General features: G+C 37.2%; 2 protein-coding genes across 2 annotated transcripts; both read right to left on the reverse strand.

The window, feature by feature from the left end:
* Positions 1-832: 832 nt before the first annotated feature.
* LOC127651051 (katanin p80 WD40 repeat-containing subunit B1) lies at positions 833-17,365 on the reverse strand. The gene is made up of 19 exons (XM_052136756.1): positions 17,229-17,365; positions 16,757-16,895; positions 16,507-16,637; positions 15,882-15,999; positions 15,408-15,508; positions 15,263-15,304; positions 12,276-12,359; positions 12,014-12,129; positions 11,563-11,634; positions 11,320-11,470; positions 10,900-11,084; positions 8,767-8,918; positions 7,922-8,040; positions 7,610-7,828; positions 7,173-7,322; positions 6,884-6,960; positions 6,705-6,779; positions 5,903-6,019; positions 833-5,149 (listed from the first exon to the last, which is right to left on the reverse strand). The coding sequence occupies exons 2-19, from the start codon at positions 16,794-16,796 to the stop codon at positions 5,014-5,016; spliced, it is 2,085 nt and encodes a 694-aa protein (XP_051992716.1). The 5' UTR covers positions 16,797-16,895; positions 17,229-17,365; the 3' UTR covers positions 833-5,013.
* A 550-nt stretch (positions 17,366-17,915) lies between these two features.
* On the reverse strand, positions 17,916-26,050 carry LOC127648962 (transmembrane protein 208). The gene is made up of 6 exons (XM_052133828.1): positions 25,852-26,050; positions 25,608-25,703; positions 25,451-25,510; positions 21,427-21,563; positions 19,009-19,093; positions 17,916-18,913 (listed from the first exon to the last, which is right to left on the reverse strand). Exons 1-6 carry the CDS (start codon positions 25,855-25,857, stop codon positions 18,770-18,772), a joined length of 528 nt encoding a protein of 175 aa, XP_051989788.1. The 5' UTR covers positions 25,858-26,050; the 3' UTR covers positions 17,916-18,769.
* Between the last annotated feature and the right edge of the window lie 521 nt (positions 26,051-26,571).

Below are 26,571 nucleotides of genomic sequence, written 5' to 3' on the forward strand. Positions count from 1 at the left end.
TTTATGGAAGTGTGAACATTATCACTTTTATACACCTATATTTGCAATTGTATCATTGTCATTATAAATCATAATAACAGAGTGTAACCGGTGACTCTAATGGCAGCTTATAGCGTGTTAGCGCACTGGCATCATGAATTAAAAATATAAACAAGATAAGTTAAACATTTTCTACTGTATATACACTGATCAGCCACAACATTAAAACCACCTGCCTAATATTGTGTAGGTCCCCCTTGTGTCGCCAAAACAGCGCCAATAGCATTCTGAGATGATATTTTTCTCACCACAATTGTACAGAGTGTTTATCTGAGTTACCGTAGACTTTGTCAGTTCGAACCAGTCTGGCCATTCTTTGTTGACCTCTCACATCAACAAGGCATTTCCATACACAGAACGGCTGCTCACTGGATGTTTTTTGTTTTTGGCACCATTTTGAGTCAATTCTAGGTACGGTTGTGTGTGACAATACCAGGAGATCAGCAGTTACAGAAATACAACAGTCATCCATGCAATTATCTAATCAGTGCAGTGCATAAAATCAATCAGATACATGTCAGGAGCTTCAGGTAATGTTCACAACAACCATCAGAATGGGGAAATAATTGATCTCAGTGATTTGGACCATGGCATGATTGTTGGTGCCGGATGGGCTGATCTGAGTATTTCTGTAACTGCTGATCTGCTGGGATTTTCACGCACAACAGTCTCTAGAATTTATTCCAAATGGTGCCCAAAACAAAAAACATCCAGTGAGCAGCAGTTCTGTGGATGGAAATGCCTTGTTGAAGAAAGAGGTCAACAGAGAATTACAAAGTCTACGGTAACTCAGATAACTGCTCTGTACAATTGTGTTGAGAAGAATAGTATCTCTGAATGCTATTCTGAGATGCGGGTTGGCGCTGTTTTGGTGGCAATCGTGTATATTACTTCAAAATCATCATTGAGTGATTAAAATGGCTTTTTTTTTTTTAATGACGTGTAACTCATGTGAAGTCTACTCCTAGAATGAGGCATAAAGTAATTGATAACACATTTTATTTTAACACATTGGTTAAGGTTTTACATATAGTGTCCTCAAATTTTAATGTACTTCTAAACACCTTCCAAAGTGCTGCAGCAGGTGTCTGAATGCTCGGAAACAGTATACCATTGCTTGACTGTTTAGAATTTCTTTTTACCCCTGAACTAATAACGAAAAGAACTTCTCTGGAAGTACGTGTTTGGAATGACATGAGGGTGAGTAAATTATGACAGAATTTTCATTTTTGGGTGAACTATTCCTTTAAATAAACAAAGCCAGTGAATTTGACTGTTACTGTAGTCAGGAGTGTTAGTACTGTATATGCTGGAAATGTGATATATAGATATGAAATGCATCTATCATATTAGGGGACGTAGAGCATTAGGTTGCAATTCTAAAACTGAACAATTAATCTTCCATAAATCAAAACTATCCCCAGCTTTCATACAAGCACCTTTCTTAGGTTTAATTTTTGATTGTCTTTTTGGTATTCTTTTTAAAAATAATGTAAAGAATATTAGCATATAAGTTCTATGAATATTTGCTAATACGTTTACTTGAAATTTATGAGGCTACAGAATTTTATGTATATTTTTATGAAGCGTTCAGCAAAATCTGGACACTTGGAAAGCTTGATGTTATTTATTACTGCCTCTCCTCTGTACAGTCATTAGCCTATAAAAGATATCACACATGTATCGTCAAGTAACCAAATAATCAATCTAAATACATAATAGTGTAATATTTTAGGCCCATGTCTGTGAAAATATATTGCTTGAATAGACAAAAAGGTTATAAATTAGTTATGTAATGTTTCCTTATTTGTCACCTGCAGTGGTCCTGAGCAACATCTAAAGTAACATGAAACATTAATAAGTAGATGTTAACAAGGAGATGACTCTAATGCAGCAAAGGTTGGATATCTTTAAATGCATGCAATAGCATGTGGATGCATCAGAACAGGTGCATGAGGTAAATTGTTTTGGAGAAGGTAGACATATTCCATCTATTTCTAGTAATGTTTCTTACTGTACCCATACTTACTCTGCATTATGTACGAGTAATGGTATTACAGTGCTGTACATTTTCCAGCTTTTCATCTCTCAATATTTGCTTTAGCAAATGTTGCAATAAAAACAAAAAGAAAATAAATGTCAGGAAATCATTTATGAACTACAGCTTAAAAGCTAAGGTACAGGAAAGAAGGAACATTTGAATATGAATAATAATAAAGGCAAAAATAACAGTCAAAATAAATCCCCATACATTTTTGGATGAAACTGGACCTAAAATGTGTTTCATATACTTAATACTATTTTCTGTCTTATTTTCTTTCTTAAAATAATAATAATAATACATATAAAAAACAGGATATGAAATGGAGGATCAATAGTTGTTATAACACTAAATGTTTTTTTAGATTGATGACCCTTAGTTTGTGCTGCTTTTCAAAAAAGGTTTACTGAATGCAAGTAGATGGAAGAGACCTTTGAAGGGGAAACCCACATCCGTTATCACCCTTCATGTAAATGGCCTCCCCGCACATTATTTTAATGCACTGCAGTAAACAGCAAGATGCTTGATTGGTTGAATGTAGAGACTGGTGTCAATACAAATGGGATGATACAAGAATCATGTCATTGTTTATATAATAATTCCTCTCTATAGAAATTAATTGCCATAAAAGTGCCAAAGTGATGCCATTTAAGTGTTCTACAGTTCTCTTTGAGAGTCAGTTTATCCATAATGCTGGAACTGTATATGACCGCAAGATGCTTTATTGTATTGTATGTAGACGTGTGATATCGTAAGCAAACATTACACCTTGTACATAGTGAAATTCAAATCTATTCTCTCCAGAAAGTAGAACATATAGCGATGCTTAAATCTTAAACATTGGACAGATATATATATATATATATATATATATATATATATATATATATATATATATAAAATTGTTAAATGCAGATGGATATTGTTATGCTTAAAGAGGAATGTTGTGGTATATTTTTCTAGCCCTGTCTGTATTATGAAGCTTGTGTATTGACCTTAAAAGGTGTACTAGTTAAAAAGAAATTACATGAATGACTATCTGCACTAAAAATATTGTCCTTGTATTTTTATTATTATGAAGTCCAAAATTGTATTACTTCTCCACCTTATATTTCTTCTGCTGACCAAGCAAAGGTCAACTACATAAGACAATCATCACAAACCATTAAGGTTATATTAGATGAATGTAACACCAAATTAATTTCGTATCAGCACCATTTTTTATTTAAACTTGCCATAAAATGATTTGGCAGGCTGTCAGAAATGGTGTAACTTCTGACAAGACAAGTGTAACATGCCTCCCATGCTGACACACTCTTGCCATTTTATTACATCTTTAGGCAAGTGAGACAATTTTTGCTACTTATAAACACCACCAATGTCACTATTGTATGCAGCCTAAACACAAATGCAACCTCAAAAGTTTGTTCTTAAAGGAATTTTCTGGGTTCAATACAAGTTAAGCTGAAACGACAGGATTTGTGACAATGTTGATTACCACAAAATTTTATTTTGATTAGTACATCCTTTTCTTTTAAAAAAGCAAAAATAAGGGTTACAGTGTGACAATGGAAGTAAATGGGACCAATTGTTGGAGGGTTTCAAGGGAGACATGTTAAGCTTATAATTTTATCAAAGCATTTACATTATTTCTTCTGTTAAAAACAGTGTATTATTTGACATGTAAAGTGGTTTAAATGGTTATTTTTAGGTTATTTTTAAGGGTTTGTTGACATGGCATCATGTCAGTGAAGTTGTAAAACTGGCTAACTACATAGAACAGGTCAGTAACCATTTTATCACATTAAAATCCTATTTTTTAGGTCTTGTGGCTATACTTTGGAAATAGTATTAGTGAGTATTTTAATGTTTATGGATTGGCTCCATTCACTTTCATTGTAAGTGCATCACTTTTTTTTTTTTTGAAAAGGAGGGGCAAGTCTTAATAAAATTGATGCAATCAATATTATGGCACAAATGGTGTTGATTGAGCTTAACTTGTATTGAACCTGGAATATTCCTTGAAACAACTGAATGAGTGTATAATAATATTATATATAATTACATATTGGAATGAAAGTAAACAACATCCTTGCATTGGGTCAACACACTTGATATCACCTCTGCTCAAAACACATTTTGTTTGGTCAGTCAGCAATCAGTTTAAAAAAAAAAATAAGATACAAATAAATAAAAAGTGAACTACCGTTCATAAAGGATTTTTGGATCCAGTTAATTGTCTGGACATTTGAGTCTCTGACATCTTCAAATTATTCAATACACTTCCATCATGTATTCTTACAAACATATACTTCAACACACAGTTGTTTTAATTATTGTATTGCTTATTTAATGCTAGTTTGGATTTATTTAGCTGTTTAACGCATACCCTAAGGTGTCTTCGTGCTACTTATAAATGACACGGGCCGTGGACACTTTCCAATTTTTGCAATACTCATTTTTCCCCTCTTGAAAACGGCCCTGATTGGAGGTGATGCACATTCAGGGTAAATTGAGAAATGGAATATGAATACAAAGTGTACAAAAAGATTTTGGTCATTGTATCAAAGTTGTACAAATAAAATCTGCAATGTCAATTAAAGACTGCAAATTATGAATATTTCTTTTGAGAATTTATTTTATATGAAAAGCTTTGTTTACAGCATTTATGAAAACATTGTGTGCATTTAAAAAAAAAAAAATACACTCTAGACAAAGAAATTAAATTCCAGTCTCTGAAAACAAGCCAAAAATCCTACATAAATACTTCACTCCAAAGTGTGCTTGTCTGAGTGCACATATATGCAAGTGCTATGTGAATTGTCCGCTTAAGTTCAGTCTTGGAGCTCTGTACTTTTCCCTTATGGACTCTTCCTGACTGAGCTTTGGGTTTGGAGATTAAGCAGGAATGTGTGCAATTGTCTGAGTGTGTGTCAGTAGTCCAGTGGGGCCATAAGTAGTTGTAGCTCTTTAAAAGTACTGCCATGACGACCAACCAGCTCCGCCCGGTTCTTCACAACATTACTGAGGTTCTTCAGCTGCTTATAGCAAGCTTTACATTTCTGATGTCTGAAAAACAGCACACTATACTTGAACGAATTCAGAATCACCCAAAATATATCTGCATAACAGACTGCAGGGCTCCAGACAAAAAAAAAAAAAAAATGAATTGGGAACCACTGGCTCATACAAATTAATAATTATTTTTCTGGATGAAAAATAGTTTTCTGGATTAATTTTAATTGCAATTGGTAAATGGGTCTGCATTTATAACACTTTTCTAAACTTAGGTTTTCAAAAGCACTTTACACTTGGACTCATTTACACACAAGATATGGCAGAGCTGCTATGCAAGGCGCTAGCCTGCCATTGGGAGAAAATTGGGGTACAGTGTCTTGCCCAAGGTCATTTCGGCATCTAACTGCCAACCCGCTCTACCACCTGAGCCATAGCCGCAATTATATGGTCAGAGATCCTTTTTGAATATTTTGGTCAAATACAAAGTTTTGGTGTACATGAAATCCTCCTGTAAACGTTCCCCAGTCAAAATGGACCATTTATTAAACAGAAGTATCAAAAACGCTCATTGGAGAGAAAAAATAAATTTAAAAAATAAATAAAATGTTTAAGTTTGGTAAGGAAGCTCCATTTCAGTCTGGAGCCCAGGACTGTGTAGAGTTCTACAATCTTACTAGAACCAACTCTACAGAAAAAGAAAAATGCATTAACTTGCTTTTTAAACATCTATATTATTAGTACATACAAGTCAACACAGTGGCTTAAACAAGCTAATCATAGCATGAGTGCTTGTCAGGTACTAACCTCTCCTCTCGAGTAATGTCCACCCCTACAGATGGAGGAGCAGTCAGCGTGTCAGAGATTAATGGCCAAAAACGCTTCAGGATCAACTTCAAAGACATGCAACCAGTCTGCACATAACTACAGATGGAAATGGAGTATGTTACATAATTGTTTTGCCTCTACACAATGGCTATAACATTCTGTTGACGGATATCCATGCCTCAAAACCTGTCCAAATCCTGTATGGGCTGCCGTGAACATATGCAGCATCCTAATCTAAATGGAACCTCCTAAGCATCTGATTTGAAATAAAGCATAATCTTCATTAAAGGGATATTTCACCCAAAAATGAAAATTCTCTCATCATTTACTCACCCTCATGCCATCCCAGATGAGAATTTATTTTTTTTTTTGTGTGAACTACCCCTTTACCAGCCACTCAAGCACTTCTCATAAGCCACACAGGAGACTTGGCTTACACTCAGTTAATTTTTTATGTTACCGTATAGCTAATGAGTGGATACTCTTAATAAGCACCAGAAAAACATGTCATACACAAGTATTGGGTATATAAAGTGTCATTAGTAGGACACATGTCCTTTACTACATATCGTTTAGGTTTTAAATAAAAACCTATTTGGATTAATAACAAATGGCTAAAAATGGCCTACCAGAGCTCATCAGTACATTAAGCCTCACATTTTTGTCTAAATGAGGAACAGTAATTTCAGACTGTCTGAGTTGGGAAGGTATACCAGTATCTTGGTAGGGAGCTCATTAGGTTGAGGCACAATCAATGTTATAAATGGGAATCACTGCTCACCTTTCATACTTGCTCTGCAAGAGTTCCTCAATCTGTGGCAGTATAGAAGTGCAGAGGTCCAACTTCCATAGTGATCTAAAGAGTTTCAAAACGTATACTTATAGTGAATTCTGTCCATTAGGATAAAGCTAACAGATAGAAAACCATTCAGTTTAAATCACATGTATGTGGATGCTTACGGTTTGAGGTTGATTATGTTAAGGATATCCACCACGATAGAAAGATCATTCATAGAAACAGCTGAATCCAGGGAAGTCTGCGCAACATAAAGGTGAATGCAAATGCTGCTTTTAGCTTACCTCAGCATATCTGTTAATACTGCCTTCAATAATAAGCCATTACAGCATTTCATACATTACAATTGCATTTTAAATGTACAGCAGTAATAAATGTATCACTCAGCCAGTAACAGATCTCTCAGTCCTACAATTAATCAAAGCTCATCAGCTTGAGTGCTGCTGCAATTACCTTGACATCACCACTGGCCCAGACTGAGCGTATGGTGTCCAGGTTTTTATACCGACTGGTCAGCATAACGCACATGGTGTCATGCCCTTTCCTGATCTGTGCCAATGCCTCTTCATCTCCCATCACACTGGCTTTACTGTTTCGCACATGCTTTCAAACGGACACAGAAAGAGTTAGAGCTTATTTATTAGGCTATAAATGAGTGCAAGTATTGGCCTTTTTGTGTGTATAAAATAAATAAATAATTGAAATAAGAAACTGCTTATCCATTGGCAAGGCTGTTGGGTAGAATATGGAGCAGATGCAAGTCAGATATAATGCTTCAGTTGCATTTGTTTATTAAAAGCAGCTGCTTTTATTCATGCGAGGAACAATTCAAAAGGTAATTCCTAAACAATAATGTTGAGACAATAACATTAAAATCCATGTAAACTCACTGAAAGGAAGTCCCCTACATTGAGTCCAATGGGCTCATTGCGCGTTGAGAGGATAATTCCTGTAGTGGGTTTAGGTTTGGTGGTAGTAACCACAGGACGAGAGGGGGAGGCCACAGCTGTGTTTACCACGGAGACAGGGCGGGGAGCAGCAGCGATCACAGTTGGTTCCACTCTTTGAACTGGAGTAGAGGAGGTAATGGGAGCTTTCAACTGTCCAGCCTGAAAATGCACAAAATAATCATATACAACCATCACAGCCTCTAAGAAGAGTCATTAAAGATGAATTGAAAAACATAAAAAGGAAAAACCTACTCTGTCCATTACAGGGGTTACAATCTTGACTGCCGGGCCAGGCTTCTCCAATACACTCTCCGAGAAAGAGTGCTCTAGGGGTGCGGGGAAAGGTTCAGTGTTTTTAGGTGGTGTTCGTGCTATAGGTACAGAATGACAGCCAGGAAAGGAAAGCCACAGATAAAGTATTTATCATAATGTAAAGACAGTGAAGAAAATGGCACACCGTTTGAAGGAACAGTTCACCCGTAAATTAAAGTTCTCTTAATTTACTCACCCTAATGCCATCTCAACAGTGTGTGACATTTTTTCTTATACTGAAAATACAAATAAAAATTTTTAGACAAATATCTCAGCTCTGTAGGTCCATACAATGCAAGCCAACAGGATCCAAAACTTTGAAGCTCAAAATGCAAAAGGCAGCATAAAGTAATTCATACAACTCCAGTGGTTAAATCCATGTCTTCAAAGTGATATAAGTGTAGGTGAGAAACAAATCAATTTTAAGTCTTTTACAACAAATCTGCACTTTCGAACAGCCCTCCAAAATGCTTCCATCCCATACCCCTATTGATCCGTTTCTCACCCACAACTATAATATAGCTTCTGAAGACATGGATTTAACCGCTGGATTCGTATGGATTACATTTATAATGCGTTTATATGCTTTGAGCTTCAGAGTTTTGGACTCTTTTGACTTGCATGGTATGGACCTACTGAGCGGAGATATTCTTCTAAAAATATTTGTTCAGCTGAGGAAAAAGTCATACACATCTGGGAAGGCAAGAGGGCGAGTAACTAACGAGAGAACTATAATTTTTGGGTGAACTTTTGCTTTAAAACTAGAGGTAAAGAGCCAGTCTCACAGATGACGGCATGGGGCTGAAAGATCTCTTTATAATCTTCTGGGTTGGTGATTTCTGCACTGCTCTCTTTGTCTTCTTTCTCATCCTCACTGCTGGGACTCCTCCTTTCCCCTTCTGGACTCCGGCGATCAGCTTCTGAACTCTGCTTCATCCTGCATGAACACATACACAAAAGCTTAGTAACCACACACACACACACACACACACACACACACACACACACACACACACACACACACACACACACACACACACACACACACACACACACACACACACACACACACACACACACACACACACACACACACACACACACACACACACACACACACACACACACTTTGGAAAAAATTAAAAGACCGCAGCAAAATTCAGTTTCTCTGGATTTATCATTTATAGGTATGAGAGTAAATGAAAATGCTTGTTTTATTCTATAAAATACTGACAACTTTTCTCCCAAATTCAAAATAAATATATTGTCATTTAGAGCATTTTTTTGCAGAAAATGGCAACTGTTAGCGACCACGAGTAGGTTAACGCAATGGGACTCTACCCACCCAAGCAACCGGCCAACTGGTTGCTTAGGAAGCCCGAGTGTCACTCGGCATGCCCTGGATTCAAACTTGCGACTCAATCGTTTTCATATTGAATTGCTCCCTGTAGTCATACATGAATACATGTCATAATTACATGTTAGTTTGCCATTTAAGTGTAGTAGTTTAATTAACCAATGTTGCTTTGCATGTCTCCCTCTCTGTGTGTCAACAAACACTTCAATGTTCACAATAAATAAGTCTGAAAATGCCTGTTTGTATCTTACCTCAGTTTCAGTGAACTAGTTTACATTCAGCTGATCTGTTCACTGATGAAGTTTGTTAGAGGTGGATACTGTTTGATAGAAGATATACATAACTTGCTCTGGCTTTCAAGAAACAGGAAAAATTCCCAACTTTATATAAATAATTACATGTGAAGGATGTTTGCATTGTAGGGATGTACATGCAGATTTCAGATATAAAATCAGTGACTGAATGACTAATGTTTACTTGCTGAAATGAGCTGATTTCCTATTATGTCAATAGGGACATTGGAATGTTTGGACATAGCAATATGGCGCAGTGGCTTTACTGTTGTGATGTCATGAGCAATCCAGTTCTATATTAAATATCAGAGTAAGAAAGAATTAATACAAATATCCCCATCATTTTCTGTTGGGAATGTCCCTGCTTGAGCTGCTGAAAGAGCTGAACACCTGTACAATGAACTTCATTAATGGGTTATTTGCCCAACGCAACAAAGGTCAACTTCCAATGCTGTGAAAACACAATTTCCTTCAAAAAAAAAAAAAAAAAGAGAACATGCTACAATATCCTCTATATGTGAGGAATTCACAACAGAAGCAGCACCTGCACCTGTATGGTTGCCCATTCCATGAACGCTTAACTGACCTGAGGAAAATTTTTCCTGAGAATAGTTTTAGTAATATTAAATCCAAGATACAAATTTCCCAGACACGCAATCATGACATGTGTTCTGTATTTCTGGTGGCAGATTAGAATCAGAACTAGCAATACCTGATTCTTTTCGACTTTCAGTGAATCAGACAAACGCGTTAGTAAAATTATCCGAATCAGATCACGATTCAGTCAGAAAAAAAAACCAACATAAGTAACCCATATGACTCCAGGGTTTAAATCCATATCTTCAGAAGTGATATAATTGGTGCGAGTAAGAAACAAAACAATATTGAAGTCCTTTTTTACTCTAAATCTCAACTTTAACTTTCAGATTTGAAATAAACAGGCACCACATATGACTTTCAGATGTAAAAGTGTAAGTGGAGATTTAAGGTAAAAAACAAGGGACTTACATTTTTATCTGTTTCTCACGCACAACTATTATATTGCCTCTAAACATATAGATTTAACCACTGGAGTCTTATGGATTACTTCTAGGTTTCCTTTATGTAATTTAAAAAGCTACAAAAGGTCTGAAATGTGTATACTGGGTAAAAAAACATTCTGCTGCTATTCTGTTCCACTGCTGCTAATGTAGTGTGTATTCTGTTCCACTGCTGCATGTAGTGTGTGTGTGTGTGTGTATATATATATAAGACAGTGAAAGACTCACTCCTGTCCGGTGCAGGATGTGGTGGGTCGCTCATAATTTCTGCGTAGCGTTGTTCCTTGTGCAGATGTGGGAGTTGGGATCGGTTTATCCTGAATCAGCCCTTGGATCACAGATCCAGACTTCTTCACTCGGTTGAGATCCACAACATACCAGCTCACATTAGTTTGACTGTAGGACACTGCAATCTATTCAAAATACAGACATAATCTGTGAAAATTCATTTGAACAAATGTTGCACTTTGTTAATTTTATCTGAAAGTGTTTCTGGTCAGATGGCCCCTGTGTACGTCTTCACAGATCAGAGTGGGAATGGTCACAACAGGACCTCTCCCACCAAACAGGCTCATTTAATCATCCCAGAATGGAAGAAATTCTAGTTAAATAGGAGTTTGATTAATAATTTGAAAATGAAGCACAAACCATTTGGTTGTTGCTGATGGCCAGGTCAGCCAATTTGCCCCAGCCTACATGAACCACATCAAAGCAGCGGTCAGGTTCCCAACCATATACTCGTAGTGTGTTCTCAGAGCCACTGTACAAGCAGCTACCATCAGGATTAAATAATATACTTCTGCAGACAGAGAGGAAATAGAATTCAGTTGGGATCCATCACTTAAGACCAAAGGAGAAAAATAATATCCAGATTGCAAAACTGATAGCCACCTCACAACTCCTGTCTCCCCCTCTGACGAGCCAATCTTGTTGAATTTTTCCAGGTCCCAAAGCTTAACAGTCCTGCAGCAAATATAAAAAAAACGTGTCTACAGCTGTATTACGTGGCTACAGCTGTAAAACAGAATAATTCACCCACCATGTGTAGAATTGCAATTTAACACAAAATTTAATTGAACATGATCACAAATGTCTTGGTACCAGCTACAATACACATGCAACAGATCCCTGTGTTATATAATGTTTACTCTAACTTTGTGCATTTATTGTAATATATACACATGCATGTACAGTATATTGCGTAAATAGGGTCCAATCTATCTAGGTGGATAAAGAAAATGCACTAAACATACCCAATTCAATCTGCATTATACCTAGACAAACACTAACCCCTAACACAAACAATGCATTTCTGAGTCACACACTCAACCACTATCAGTACCGATCTGCACTCCCAGATGCGAGCAGGTACTCATTGGGGTGGAATTGCACAACTTTGACTGCTGATGTGTGTGATGTGAATTCAGTGATCATCTTGCCTGCTATGAGATCCCACAGCTAGAAGAAAAGAGCAAAACTTTGGTTTAAATAATAACAATAAATAAAATACAAATAATTTTTTTTTTTTTTTAAATACTAATTTTTTGTGCTAATACAAGTCAACAGGAAACAACAATAAGTGAGATGTAAAGAATAGATCTTACCTTTACTGTGCTGTCATCACTGGATGAAGCAAGCCATTTCCCATCAGGGCTGAAAGCTAGACAGCGCACAGCCTGAGTGTGACCCTGCATTGGTACACACACACACACACACATTCGTTCACATACCAACAATATATTCAATCATATAACATTCAAAGAGAGTTGGTGTACAATGTGCAGCAGGAAATTGTTACTACATTATTTCATTTAAAACCATTCCATCTGTTCCGTCCATGAGAATATATTATAGTACATGATACACAAACTAATATCTTTTTAAAAAGCAAATAAAATAAATGAGTTTAAAATGACTTGCAAACTTAAAACCAACCAAATAAAATTTGAAATGTCCAGGCTTTAAAGGGATAGTTCACTGAAAAATGAAAATGTTCTCATTTACTCACCCTCATGCCATCCCAGATGTGTATGAGTTTCTGTCTTCTGCAGAACACAATCAAAGATTTTTAGAAGAATATCTCAGCTCTGCTGGTCCAAGCAGTAACAAGTGAACGGTGGTCAGAAACTTGAAGGTCCAAATCATAAAGGCAGCAAAAAAGTAATCCATACGACTCATCTAAAACCTTTACAAACGATATGATAGATGAGGGGGAGAAACAGATCAGTATTCAAGTCATTTTTTTCTATAAATCTCCACATTCACAATCTTTTGTTTTTGGCGACTTGCATTCTTCATGCATATCGCCACCTACTGGGGAGGGAGGAGAATTTATCGTAAAAGAAGACTTAAATATTGATCCGTTTCTCACCCACACAGATCATATTGCTTCAGAAGACATGGATTTAACTTCTGGAATCTTATGGATTACTTTTATGCTGCCTTTATGTCCTTTTTGGACTTTCAATGTTCTGGCCAACATTCACTTCCATTGTATAGACCAAAAGAGCCGAGATATTCTTCTAAAAATCTTAATACGTGTTTAGCAGAAGAAAGAAAGTTATACACATCTGGGAAGGCATGAGAGTGAGTAAATTAGAGAATTTTCATTTTTGGATGATCCATCCCTTTAATCTGAATAAATATAATTACAAAAAATATGCTTCATTACACAAATCGGAGTAAAGGCTCATTTATACTTCAGCGTTGAACCTACGCCATAGGCTCCACGTAGTGGCAGACGTGTTGGTTTTAGTTTACAGTTCTGCATTGGTGTGTCTGCATCATTCTGTGAGTAATGTCAAAATGATAACCACGTTTCATAAATAAACAAAATAAAAGCAAGCAATATAATTTCTTGATTCAAAAGTATTTATTAAATTATTGTAACATCAAAAATGAATTCAAGGTATGGGAGCATGTTTAAATGTAGGTATATTACTTATTATACATTTTGAGTTGATAAGCTTTAAACCGATATCTTTGGTTGCATTTCGCTTGTAACAGCAGATGCTTCTGATTGAGACAAAATCTTTAAAGGCCACGAGTCCGAATACAATGTGATATGATGCATAGATATTCAAATAATCTTGGATAAAATGTGACGCCGCCACAGACATCCTTGTTATCATCCTGTGGGGTGGTCTCTGGTTAAAGGGCACCTATTATGGAATTTTGAAAATTACCTTTCATGTAGTGTGTAATAGATTTAAGTGAACAAAAACATCCTGCAAAGTTTTATATATGAAAGTTCACCATAAAAAAAGTTATTGTCTCTCAAAAGTAGGAGTCGACTCTGAGTCAATTTAATGAATCGTATTTCCAATGAGTCATTTTTCCTTTTCGTCGTGACTTGAAGACGAAAAATTATCAAATTGGCCGCGCCCACTCATTGCGTGCGCAGACACCAGGGAAAACTTCAAAACATCATGTCGACAACAAGACGCTGTGTTCTGAAGTGCGTATCAAAAGCGACCTTTTTTTCACTGCCCAGGGACGAGCATGTGAAGAATCAGTGGCTAGAGTTTATATTTACAACTATACCACACAAGTATTTGTGTATCCCGAAGCTTGTGCCGTGTTCGCGTCATTTAAATGACGATTGCTTTACGAACATGAATGCTTTCAAGTGTGGATTTGCGAGCCGGTTGATACTGAAGGAAGGTTCAGTACCAAGTTTATTTGGATCAGCTTCCTCCTCCGAATCACAACCTGTAAGTATTATTAATAATTGTTGCTTTTATGTGTTTAGCATGCTTGATAAGTATTTGTGTGTGTTGTGTAAGTTACGCTCAGCGCAGCTTCTAGGTCTCCAATGTCAATTTTTTTGAAATATGTGAAATGTTTGTCGATGTTATTGGAGTTGTCATAAAGAATAGAGCAATAACTTGTAGTAATGCAGTGCTTTACCAATATGTTTATGCGTTGGGCTAACGCAAACAATAACTGATTGGGTGTTTACCACCGAACTTTGGGCTATGATCGCTAACATAAATCAACTCAAATTCCTTCTCTGATTTTGATTTTTTTACTACAAAGCGGTGATGGGCGTTCCGTTTCCGACAATCTCTGCACAGAGTATACCAATCACAACTGACTGGGTCATCTGACCAATCACCGCAGATTAGCGTCACGCAAAGGAGGGGTTTGGAAAAATGAGTCGTTGAACGAATCATTTGGGAGTCGGTGAGCAAATCAGGTAAACATAAATGCATATTATAAGATAACAAAAGTGTTTTTGTCATTGTATGCATGTAAAACTGTTGTTGGGGACTCCCAAAACAATATTAGGAACATTTTAAATGCCATAATAGGTGCCCTTTAAATAAAACCAATCAGAGCTGTTGTGGTCTGCGTCGACGCAACATGCGGTTACATTTTTTTAAAGAGGTGTATGTCAGGCTATGCTGTAACTGCAGTAGCTAGGCATAGCCTATCCCATAGGTTTGACGCAGAAGTATAAATCGGCCATTAGACAGGCTAATCCACAACTTAATCATCTGCTCAGACACAACTGAGTATTAATGGTGATTAGCCTGGCTTCTGATGTAGACACATACACACATTATGGGAGTATAACACCAGCACTTACCTTATATCTAAACACACAACCTTTCCTTCTCACATCCCACAGCTAGATAAGAAAAATGACAAGAAGCACAGATCATCCATAGTTACTCTATCACTCCTGTAAAGAATAACATGGTTACAAGTTCTGATCAAAACATGAACCTTACCTTAATATTACTATCCACAGAGCCGGATGCCAGGTATTCTCCCATGGGATGAAAATCCAGACTGCAGATACTGGCCTTGTGTCCCATCAGAACGCGCAAAACTTAAAATATATCAAGAATGAATTCAACTGTGGGTAACAAGCTTTATTTGTATCAATTACCTTTTATCTCAGAGAGTGTTTCTGGTCAGATGGCCCCTGTACATGTCCTCAGAGATCAGAGTGGGAATGGTCACTACAGGACCTCTCCCACCAAACAGGTTCATTTAATCATACCAGAACGCAAGATAAATCCTAACTCGCTACACTATGTTGGCCTAGTACCCCATCAGAGAGTGCAGAACTTAAAATCAATTAATTAATCAGAAGGATGAAGTAGTGAACAGATCAATTTATCCATGATTTATCAAGCAAGATTGTAGAATCATTTGTAAGATTTTAGGTTACCCAAAATGGATCATAACCATCTACTCACTTTTAGCTGCCTCCAAGTCCCAAAGCCGCAGAGACCCGGACTGGGACCCGGCCACCACTCGTTCCTCAGAGCTGTTGAACTGGATACACTCCACAGGGCTTGTGTGGCCTGTCAAACTCTACAGTAAAGGCATTAAAGTGGCACACAGTCATTGTGTCACATTAAAAAAAAAAAGTTTAACTCCTTAAGATATGAATTGTAATTTTGCAATGCATGTATGAAGTCATGAGCACTCACATTGAAATGAAGACTCCAGTCATATCAGTGACCTTATAAAAGCGTTTTTAATCTACATGGAGAGGACCCCGCATATGGGCTGCCATGTTAGAATCACATGACCAGCAATAGACTACTCGCTTAAATCACAGTAACCATCCTGTTATTTGACACTTTCACTCATTGATTAAATTAATCATGGCTGACTGTGAATACTAAATTTCTACAATGGGACCTAAAACTGAAAGCTATTGATTTTAAATGATGCTGCATCCAAGCCGCTAGGTGTCAGTGTAAGTCCAAGATGACACAAAGGCTAAAGTTGCTGAGCGCAACTTTAAACACTAGATCAAAGAGTTAAGAATTTTACGTTTCCCCAGACAAACAAAACTAACAAAGAGGGTAATACCATAATGCAGTTAGGTTTGCTGACAGCCCAGATATTGACTCTGCAGTCCTCGCCACCAGTGGCCAGCAAACGTCCGGACGATTTCCCCAACACCAATGAAGACACATTACTGGAGTGAGCCACGATCTCCTCTGAAGAACACAAATGATGAAATAACACACAAATCACAATATATCACGCAATACAAACTTCCTGGTCATTATATTTGTGTAATAATTCGTTTTGAAAAGAAAACGTCACGCATACTTACGCAATTTCCATGATGTGATGGTGTTGTTGGTGAGAGCCATTGTGAAAATTGTTTGATTGAGTCAATTCACTCTACTCATTTTACCAATCCATAAACCATGTTAGAGATCCGATGATATTGCTTTATAGTCTCCATCCATCTGTCAGCAAATAACGTTTTTTTTTATATTTCAGATACAAACAAAAACACAAGCAATGAAGATAACTAGAGTGGTGGGAAATGTAGTGAATGCGGAACTCTCTGCTATCTTGAAACGGTAGCTAACACACTCGTTTGACTTGTATCGCATTGTCTGATCTACTCCGAATGCTCTTAAAAGTCCAAAAGACGTCTAAATTCGTAACGATGAGCTCAATCCATTTGATAACGCGCTCAAGCGGCAAAAAAGACCTACTTAACACTTTTAATTGTTCTGTTGTCATGTTTGCGATTGGTTGCTATTGGGCGGTAGCTTAGCAACACTTCCTCTTACCTTCATTGTGCTGATGACGGTCATTCTGGACCCTCATGTCTGCAGTCGTGTAGAACAGCACTAATGAGTAAAAGATTAGTTTAGGCCTTAAAAAACACCCGGTGCCTTTATTTCAGTATACGCATGCGCAGTGAAACTCTCGGGTCTAATGACAGAAACCGCCCCCTATCCACACTGCCGTGCAGGCATTCACTAAAGTACAGGGGTTTCAGTACAGCGACGCACAAGGGGCGTTGCCATGACATAAAACAAATTAGGTATATCGCTCGAAACCCCTGTAACCGCGAATCTTTAAGTATTCCATGAATTCAGATTGTTTACATTCATACTATTGGTACATTAATATTTACATATTTTAGCGTGTGATTTTGGATTAATCTACTTTGCCAAACTGACATATTAAATTTCAACATCAGTTTCTATTAGCGGCAAAAAAGGAAAATAATTCAACCGTTAGCGATGTGTGTTATCATCATCATTCACTTTTAGTGCGCATGATCGGTGACCTATGCAAATTTGCGCCATATAGTGCACTTTTCGGGTGTCCGCCATTTTGTAGGAGTGTCCGAATTCTGAGTGAACCACTCGTTCACCACTTTTGTTCACTCATTCTTACCCACACTGCACTCTAATTTCGAGTGTACATTCGATGCACCTTTAAAATGAAAATTCACATCAACCTATCATTTCAAAACAGTTTATTTATATTATTTGGTATGCTTGTGTTTACCAGGTTGTCAAATTCAGGTTGTGAGATGTGACAAGATGACTTTTTGTTCAGAAACAATCATTTGATCATTCATTAGTCCATTGAAAAAAAACTCATGTTGAAGGCCAGTCAACAGTGAGGTCACATGTTCACAAGTTTTCCTGTAGTAACCCACCCAAAATAACACAAAGCTAAAAATAGATGTAACCAGATAAAGTCCTTGATTCTCTCACAAGTTAATAATTATCTTTCATTCTGCATTCTTTCCTCAAGGTATCGCATGTAATACGTTATCAAAATATAAATTATCTGTGATAAATAATTGTTCACAGGATGTGCTCACACTACAACCTCACATTCAAATAAATATTTTTTTCTACAAGGAAATTCTAAAAGCCAAACTGAAATGCTGTGTGACTTGATGGCTCCTCATGCAAAATCAGGTCAAAATGTGCCATGTAGTTGTAAGCTACAGCAATACCTACAATTGATGAGTGGACCTCATGAAATTATTAGCTCACTATAGTAAGCAAAGGCATTTGTCCAACTTCATGATTAAAACACAAAAAGAGCTGGAACCCCAGTCAACAGGCAAATATGAACATGGTACACCTGAGCAAGAAAGTTTGAGACTGGCCAAAAATGCAAGGTGCAAAATGCTGAGAAGGATGGAAGAGCAGATGACAAGTGAGAGATTAAAAAAGTGAAGACACTTCACATTGCCCATCTATTGTCTGGACTAATCTGTCAAATCAAATGTCTCAGAATATCTTAGATAGTGTGTTCTTTGATATTGTACAATGAATGTACATTTTTTTAAATGTGGATAAGTCTAGAATCTCTTCATCTGACGTCTTTCCTGTCTCCTTTGTTTCTTATCATTCTTCTCGTTCTCTTCAGGGGCTGCCTGTGACTCAGCAGAAAACCAAGGGCCCAGAAAATTCACCCATAATAAATGCAAAGCCCTTGCAGGTACCTGGTAGGCAAAGAGAGTAAATTGCATGATTTACAGTAAAAGTGGATTTGTGTAAGCTCCTAGATATCACAACAAGGACAATGACTTAGTCTCACCAGGAGCCAGAGGTACCAGAAGTAGGACGACAGAGTGCTGAGGACCTGAACAATAGCAGTAAGAAGAATCACATCCTTGAGGTGCCTGCATACAAATATAAACAGGTAACTTTTGCAAGTAGGGAATATATATCATTAATGCCCGACCGATATATCAGTTGTGTTACCTATATGCACAGATATAAAAACTTTTTTCAGAACATATAATGCAAAAAACAATGCTTTAAAATTTTAAATTACATAGTTTGTCCAGCAGAGCGTGCTCAGACTCCACTATTTCCAGACACTGTTTTATGATGGTGGACTGTGCGGTATTAAGTGGTGTCTTCACAGTAAGTTGATAACTAGTTTGTGAAATACATACTGGAAAGTTAATAAACAATGACCCCATCATTTTCCCTTTTCAATTGAACTAATTTAACATTAACCCTGTCCCTGACAACCATGTCACTCAAGTTTGTTTGCTGTTAACCAGCTATAGTTTGTCATGCGTAGGGCTGGGATAAACGATTATTTTTTAAACGATTAATCTAGCGATTATTTTTCCAATGCATCGATTAATCTAACGATTAGTTTTTTTCAGTCTGATTCGATTTCGATTCGATTAATCAACTTGTGACAACACCGGTAATACCGGTTTCATCGGGGGTGGGGGTGTATAAAATGTAAATTAAAAAAAAACATTTGCCGGGAGTTTGATTGACTGGCGATCTGATCAATCAATCATAATATTCCATTTTTGTCCGACAAAGTAGTCAGGAGAGAGAGGATTAACGTCGGTGGATTTGAATTTGAATAATGGATTGTAGGCTACTGTACTGACGTCTTTCTGTGGTTAAAACAACAGTCCTTCTGATGTAGGCTACATTCATGTTTAGACTATTTGATGCTATAAATTAACCAAGGAAAAGATGATCGGTTCACGAGCAGCTTTAACTGAGGCAATCTGTCACGACACATTAAAGAGCCACAAAATAGTAGGCCTATTTATGGTTTAATTTTCTTTGAATGACCAAATTTGAAAGTTGAGACTTTATTAAATGTTACCTGCTTGGTCCTGTCTGTCAGCACGTTGTCAGTGTCCTCTATGTATTTTTCACGACATTCATAGCTATAAGCGCATTATTAATAGCTATAAGCGAAAACTTGAGGTGTCTACAACATCGAGTGCAAAGTGGGGAGTTGAAAAAAAACTTACGGTGCTCTGTCATCTGCAACCGGGTGGCGCCTCTTCAGGTGCTGGTGCATTGCCGTGGTGCTAGAATGGAAGGCCATCTCCATTTTGCAAAGACGACATATCACGGAATTGTTTCCTTTTAAATTAAAGAATTCCCATACTTTAGAGGAACGAGTGCATGCCGCCTTGCACTTCTGATAGTCTGAGGAGCCACTCGTGTTGCTACTACTTGCCGGCGCCGCCATCTTTGTTTTGGGTCCGACGAATCGACGCGCATATTTTGCGTCGACATATTTTTTGCGTCGACGTCATCTAGTCATGCGTTAAGTAATGTAGCAGAATGAAAGGTAAACATCAGAGCATCTTTTTGAAGCTCAGCAGACAAAAGTGCGGTGGTTGATTGTGTCTGTTGAGTGTTGATTTCACATTATGTTGTTACCTAGTTGGTAAGATACAATGCTGGAAAGTAAATAAAGTCCATCTTTTGCTCTCCGTGACAACGAGCTTATAGCTAACTAGCTAACCACGTAGCTACTTTCATTGCTTGTTAGCTGAGTGGAAGCTAATGTGTAAACACGTTTTCATCAAACTGTTTTGTTCAGGATTCACAGTTTGGTACCCCCTTCAACTGAACAATTCCAGTCATTACATTTACAAAATGTAATATTTAAAAGTCTGGTTTTTCACCGTCGAAAGTTTCTCTTGAACTTATATAGCAGAATATGGTGTATCGCCGCTGCACTGTTTATCTCTTGACTCGGTGGGAGTAAATGCTTCTTGTTTTACAACCTGCCCCTAATTGACTGGCAGTATTAATATTGTCAGCATTTGACTGATACTAAACAGTACTCATGTTTATTTAGCCATTTTATTTTTATTTATTCTTTATTTTAATGGTCAGCAACTTACTGATACTGAACATACAGTACTGATGTTTTTGAAGTTATTTATTGTATTTTTATTTATTCTTTATTTTCTCAGTGTTCATTTGTAGAATTTGTTGACAATGTATAATAATGTCAAATATTCTTTGATAAAAAATATTTGTTTAAGAAAGTAGCCCTCTGAGAACATTTGCAAAGTCATATCGGTGCAAAATCTGTGAACAATTCACATAGAAATGGTCTGTTTTTATTCCAGCTCCAAAATTGTATTTATCGGCCACCATATTGGTAATTGGTCTAGAAAATTCCATATCGGTCAGGCTCTAAAAGGAATAGAGCTATAAAGCCACAACTCACTCTGCCATGCCTTGTTCCATATTAAGGTCTATCCCTCCATCCAGCAGGCTACCATCATCAGCAAATGCAGGTTTGGCCATTGCTGACATGGATCTGTAGCTGCCAATATAGACCATCGCTGCAAACAGTAGATAAAACTGGTACAAAGAGAAAAATAAAGAGGGGTTAAGAACTACTCTGCATTTCTTTTGGTAAATATGACTTTTCTTGCAAAGTATTGTATTGTTATTAATAAAACCTGCCCCGAAAGGCTCCGTTCACACCGTAGCTGAATGTGGCCCAAATCTGATTTTTTTCACTCACATGTGACAGATCTGTTAATTGGATGACAGTGTAAACAGCTACAATCGCATCAAATCTGAAATGTTTAAATCCATCATGGTCACTTTCATAAGTGGAAATATGTATCAGATTTTTTCCAATGTTCCTTCAGTGTCAACAGCTAGGTCAGATTTGATTTTTACATCAATCCAACTCAACATTTGTTATTTTCCTACTTGATTTTAAGCAAATATAGGTGTGTTATTGTTTAAATGTGAGAAATCTTTTCTAGTTAATGCCTTCAGTTCTGTAGGGAAACAAAATTAAAAGCTCAACAGTTGAGTTCAGTAATTCTTTTGGACTACAAATAGTAAAATATGTGCATGAAAAGATCCAGAGATCGATTTATGTACTGTAAATGCTCTGCTCGTGCATCTTATCACGTGGCTCGTTGTGCATGACACTACGGAGACTCACAGCATGTGGAGGCTCTTGCTACTCTCCACGATCCATGCACAACTTATCACGTGCCCCATTGAGCGTGAGAACCACTAATCATGACCACGAGGAGGTTACCCCATGTGACTCTACCCTCCCTAGCAACCAGGCCAATTTGGTTGCTTAGGAAACCTGGCTGGAGTCACCCAGCATGCCCTGGATTCAAATTCGCGACACCAGGGGTTAGGGCTGTAACGATACACCGAACGCAACCGAAATCGCGATACAAACATCTACGATCCTGTGTCACGGTTCCTGAAGACCGAACCATGACACACGCCCCTCTCCAACCCCAGAAGCCTGCCAACAGTTTCAGATGCTGCCCCTTGAGCTCTTTACAGACACTACAATAAAATTCCACTACAACAAAATTCATTTTCTCATTTCACAATAAACATTACATGTAAATCATGAAATTATAATGGAGGTGGCAGTGAGAGAAGCTGGGTTGTCTCCTCATATTAAGGGTTTCGCACACATTGAATCTTGCTTCGCAAGCAGGATTGCATGCTCCCTGTGTCAGTCGCTTGCTTTGTCATGTGAGAAAAGTCGTGGCTTTCTTTCACCGCAGTGCCACAGCACCAGCTGTTACACGATGGAACGGCTCAATGGAAATGCTGGAAAGCTATCTCGAGCAACAAGCGGCTATAACGTCAGCCCTTTTGAGCACAGAGGTGTGTAAAAATGCCTGTCAACTCGATACTCTGGATAGTGCCGACATCAGTGATGCCGAAGAAATAGTAAAACTTCTTAAACCGCTAAAATAAAAAAACATCACCACCACCCTGTCACTCATTGTGCCCTTGAAATCCATGATCGAACAGAGCATGGCGAGAAATACTCTACACCTATAGCTAACATGAAGACAGCCATTCTGCAAAACCTCTCAAGCTTATCTTATCTGCTAGAGAGTACTGCCTTGGACCCCAGATTTTGATTGTTGCCCCACTTACTCCCTGAACAACGCAAAGAGGTTTTCCTCTGGTTGAAGAACAAATCGCACCAGTTACAGCAGATATGTATGCATTTCTAATTGTGTGAGAACCTGTGTATTTGCATTTGTGTGCTTGTTTGTCACTCCATTTGCATGTCAGTCTGTAACTGTAAGTAACCTAAACAAACCCACAAGCTGTTTGTGTTGAACTTACTTGAACAGAACAATATATTTTTTTTATGTTTTGTTTTTATTTTTGCACTTTTACTGTTTTAAGAATTTCTCTCTTAGGTGTCAGCTATATTAATTCTAATTTCATGTTAAAATTCAGTTTTATTGTTCAGCGACACCTAGTCAATTGTTAATTTACATAAAGAAGGTTAAAATACAATAAAGAAAGTTATTGAAAATTGTTAATGCTTTGGAAATAAATCTGTTATTTGAATTGGTTTCATTTTTTTAATTTTGTTCAAAATATCGTGATGCGTATTGTATCGTGAACCCAGTACCGTGATACGTATCGAATCGTGAGCTGAGTGTATCATTACACCCCTACCAGGGATGGTAGTCAATGTCAATAGTCGCTGAACTTCCCAGACCCTGCTGGTGTGTTTCACTTAGGGTTGGGCGATGTCCCCTAAATTGGCAGTTGACGATGTTGACAGTAAAACATCGCGATGGACGATGATATCGTCGGTGGGGCGGGGTTATATAATTTCATATAATTTTCAAAAATTAAATGAAAAATTATAATTTCGTTATTTTACTAACCCAACTAATGACTCGTCGGCGCTTTATCAGTAGGTTGCACGACACGTGAAGCATTTTTTTTTTTTAGCTTTCACTTAAGAAGTGTTGTGCACTTTTTATTTTAATATATCTCTTTACACAAATACTATTTTCCACTTAAAAACTATAATTTCGTTATTTTACTCACTGATGAGCAAAAGGTCGAGGCAGAAATGACCATGTACCTGCAGGAAATGGCCATTGATGGGGAAGAGGACCCGCTGACTTGGTGGAAAATGAACGACAAAAGGTTTCCGTTCATGGCAAGATTAGCACGGAAATATCTGTGCATATGAGCTACCAGTACTCCATCAGAGCGGGTCTTCAGCACAGCGGGTAGTGTAGTTACTCCAATCCGCAGCTTATTAAAACCAGATAAAGTGAATATGTTGGTATTTCTGGCCAGAAACATCGAAATTTAAACATAGTCTATGGTGAAAGTTATTAGACTTCTTTACGCATTTTTCGCCATCCGTTGCGGAGCTATTCGATTTTGCATATAATTTTTTAAACGTTCATTTGTGTAGTTCATATGACCACTTTACAATATTTCAATAACATAGGCTAATTTATTTTGTAGCCTGTGCTGAAGTTAATTGTGCTGCTAATTATAAGTGAAATGTTAATGCCGAGTATCGGTCTGAGTGTTGTTCCCGTTTTCTTGTTTTATTTGTTGTTCTTCTATGTTTTAATAAATGTGTGTTATTCATATTCACCTTGTTTCTTTCATTTGATTTGACATTATGGATTTATGGCCAAGGAAATTTTTCTTTAAAAGTATTAACCAGACAAAAGTTATTTGACGTTCGCTGGTCTGGGTTTATCTTAAACTGCCGCTTCAGTGTATACAAGAGCTATGTGACAATGAACAAGATTTTCTGAGACACTACAACTACTAATAATTAATTAATTAATAAAGGCTATTTTCTTGTAGCCTACAACATAAAATATTTTAATCTAAATTTACAGTGTAAGACATGTAAAAAAAAGACAAGAAGCTAACAATGTCAAGATCAATATTTGTGTAGCCTGCCTGACACGGTATTTTCACAGACTAACACGTCACGTCTCTGGCATATACTACAGTATTTAAAATAGCATGCATTAGTTATATTCTCAATTTAATTTACAGAGCAATCCCTGCAAAGTTTTTAGGTTAACTATAGAAGAGACTAGGATTAGTGAGTCACACTAGCAAGACTCGCAAAAATGGGGCGTGGCATCACGATGGTGGCTCTACATCGTGATGTTGGTCAGCCATCACGATGGACGATATACAACCCTAGTTTCACTCGAGTAATATAGCACTTTTGAACTTCGATGAGAATTGAATTGCACTATACAAGTGAAATTTACTGTTTCAAAAAATACTTTATCCATCAAAACCTTTCTCCATCACCTGCTTACATATTAGGTGTATTGGCCTTTTAATTAATTTTAATTAATTATTTTTTAAATGCAATTTAATTCAGCAGAAAATCAGATTTGGGTCACATTCAGCTGCAGTGTAAAGCTGCTTTATCACATCAGACTGTGACTTACCCATGTCCAAAATGTAGAAGAGTTGTAAAAGAGCAAGAGATTGACTGCTGCATAAATGGCCTGAAGGGTGGAAATAGAAAACAAGCACAAATAAGGGAAAAACTCAATTACAGATACAGAGATAAAAGGTTCTGGGAAACACGGAAGCTTGTCTTACGTTTGCTCCAAGCACAATCCTACAATAGAATTTAAGTGTCTCCTGGTTTTCGTCGTGGATTTGTTTTTTGCCTTTCGTACCAACTTTACCTTTAGGCTAAAGAGAGACATACTACTTAGGGGATCACAACATTACACTAGTCAAATAAAGCTGTCGTATAACCTATTAGAATGCACAGTTACTATTAAGGTTCCGTGAATGCTGACTAATTGAATGCAAGTTCGTTGTCAAGATTCTCTCATACCGCCATCTCCCCTGAGTCTCCTTCTGGTACAGCTGCTTTATCACCTGATAACGTCTCTTCCTTTAGGCATCTAAACAGTCTATTTGTTAATACTCTTTAAAAACTGGTCTTCAAAACTAAACATCTACTAAATAATCCATACACACTGCCAAAGCAAAATAACACACCAGCGTTCGCGCGCACGTTTCCGGTGCTTGATAATGACATCACATGTAGTAAACTGACAACGTCATTGGCGCCATCTGGTGCTCATTTGTTGTAAAGACAACTTAACTGTAGCAATCGATTATGCGTATTTTAAAACGGACGAAACGTTCGTAGATTTTGAATTACAGTAAATCCAACACAGACAAAAAAAATGTGTAGACCAGTAGAAAGCTTTTTTTTTTTTTTTACCATGTACACAAAATAACAAGTGAAAACGGATTTAGTGTAGTCTATTCTTTTCATATATCACAAGAAACTAACAAGAAAGAAAAAAAAAACATGTTAGATTTGGTTTCTACTGGAAATAAGTATTTTGGTAAGCAATATGTAACAGAAAAAGTGAATGCTGTTACACATACATTTACACACTTGTGGTCCTACATCCATAAGATGGGAGATAATCCATTAATACAATTATCCAATTGCGTATTGTGACCATAGGCGGAAATTGCCCCCTATCTGTGGGTTGTACCCCCCTAAAATATCATTAAAATATGTGTATTGTTAATAATA

Source organism: Xyrauchen texanus, chromosome 1 (assembly GCF_025860055.1).
Source record: "Xyrauchen texanus isolate HMW12.3.18 chromosome 1, RBS_HiC_50CHRs, whole genome shotgun sequence".
NCBI classification, from domain to species: domain Eukaryota; kingdom Metazoa; phylum Chordata; class Actinopteri; order Cypriniformes; family Catostomidae; genus Xyrauchen; species Xyrauchen texanus.

Coding starts and splice junctions, on each gene's coding strand:
- LOC127651051 (XM_052136756.1), bottom strand. CDS start 16,796: ATGGCTCTCACCAACAACACCATCACATCATGGAAATTGC. Junction 16,000..16,506: donor GCAAACCTAACTGCATTATG/GTATTACCCTCT, acceptor CCTTTACTGTAG/AGTTTGACAGGCCACACAAG. Junction 7,323..7,609: donor ATGTAGGGGACTTCCTTTCA/GTGAGTTTACAT, acceptor TCCGTTTGAAAG/CATGTGCGAAACAGTAAAGC.
- LOC127648962 (XM_052133828.1), bottom strand. Junction 21,564..25,450: donor CTTCTACATTTTGGACATGG/GTAAGTCACAGT, acceptor TCTTTGTACCAG/TTTTATCTACTGTTTGCAGC. Junction 19,094..21,426: donor ATGGAACAAGGCATGGCAGA/GTGAGTTGTGGC, acceptor ATTTGTATGCAG/GCACCTCAAGGATGTGATTC.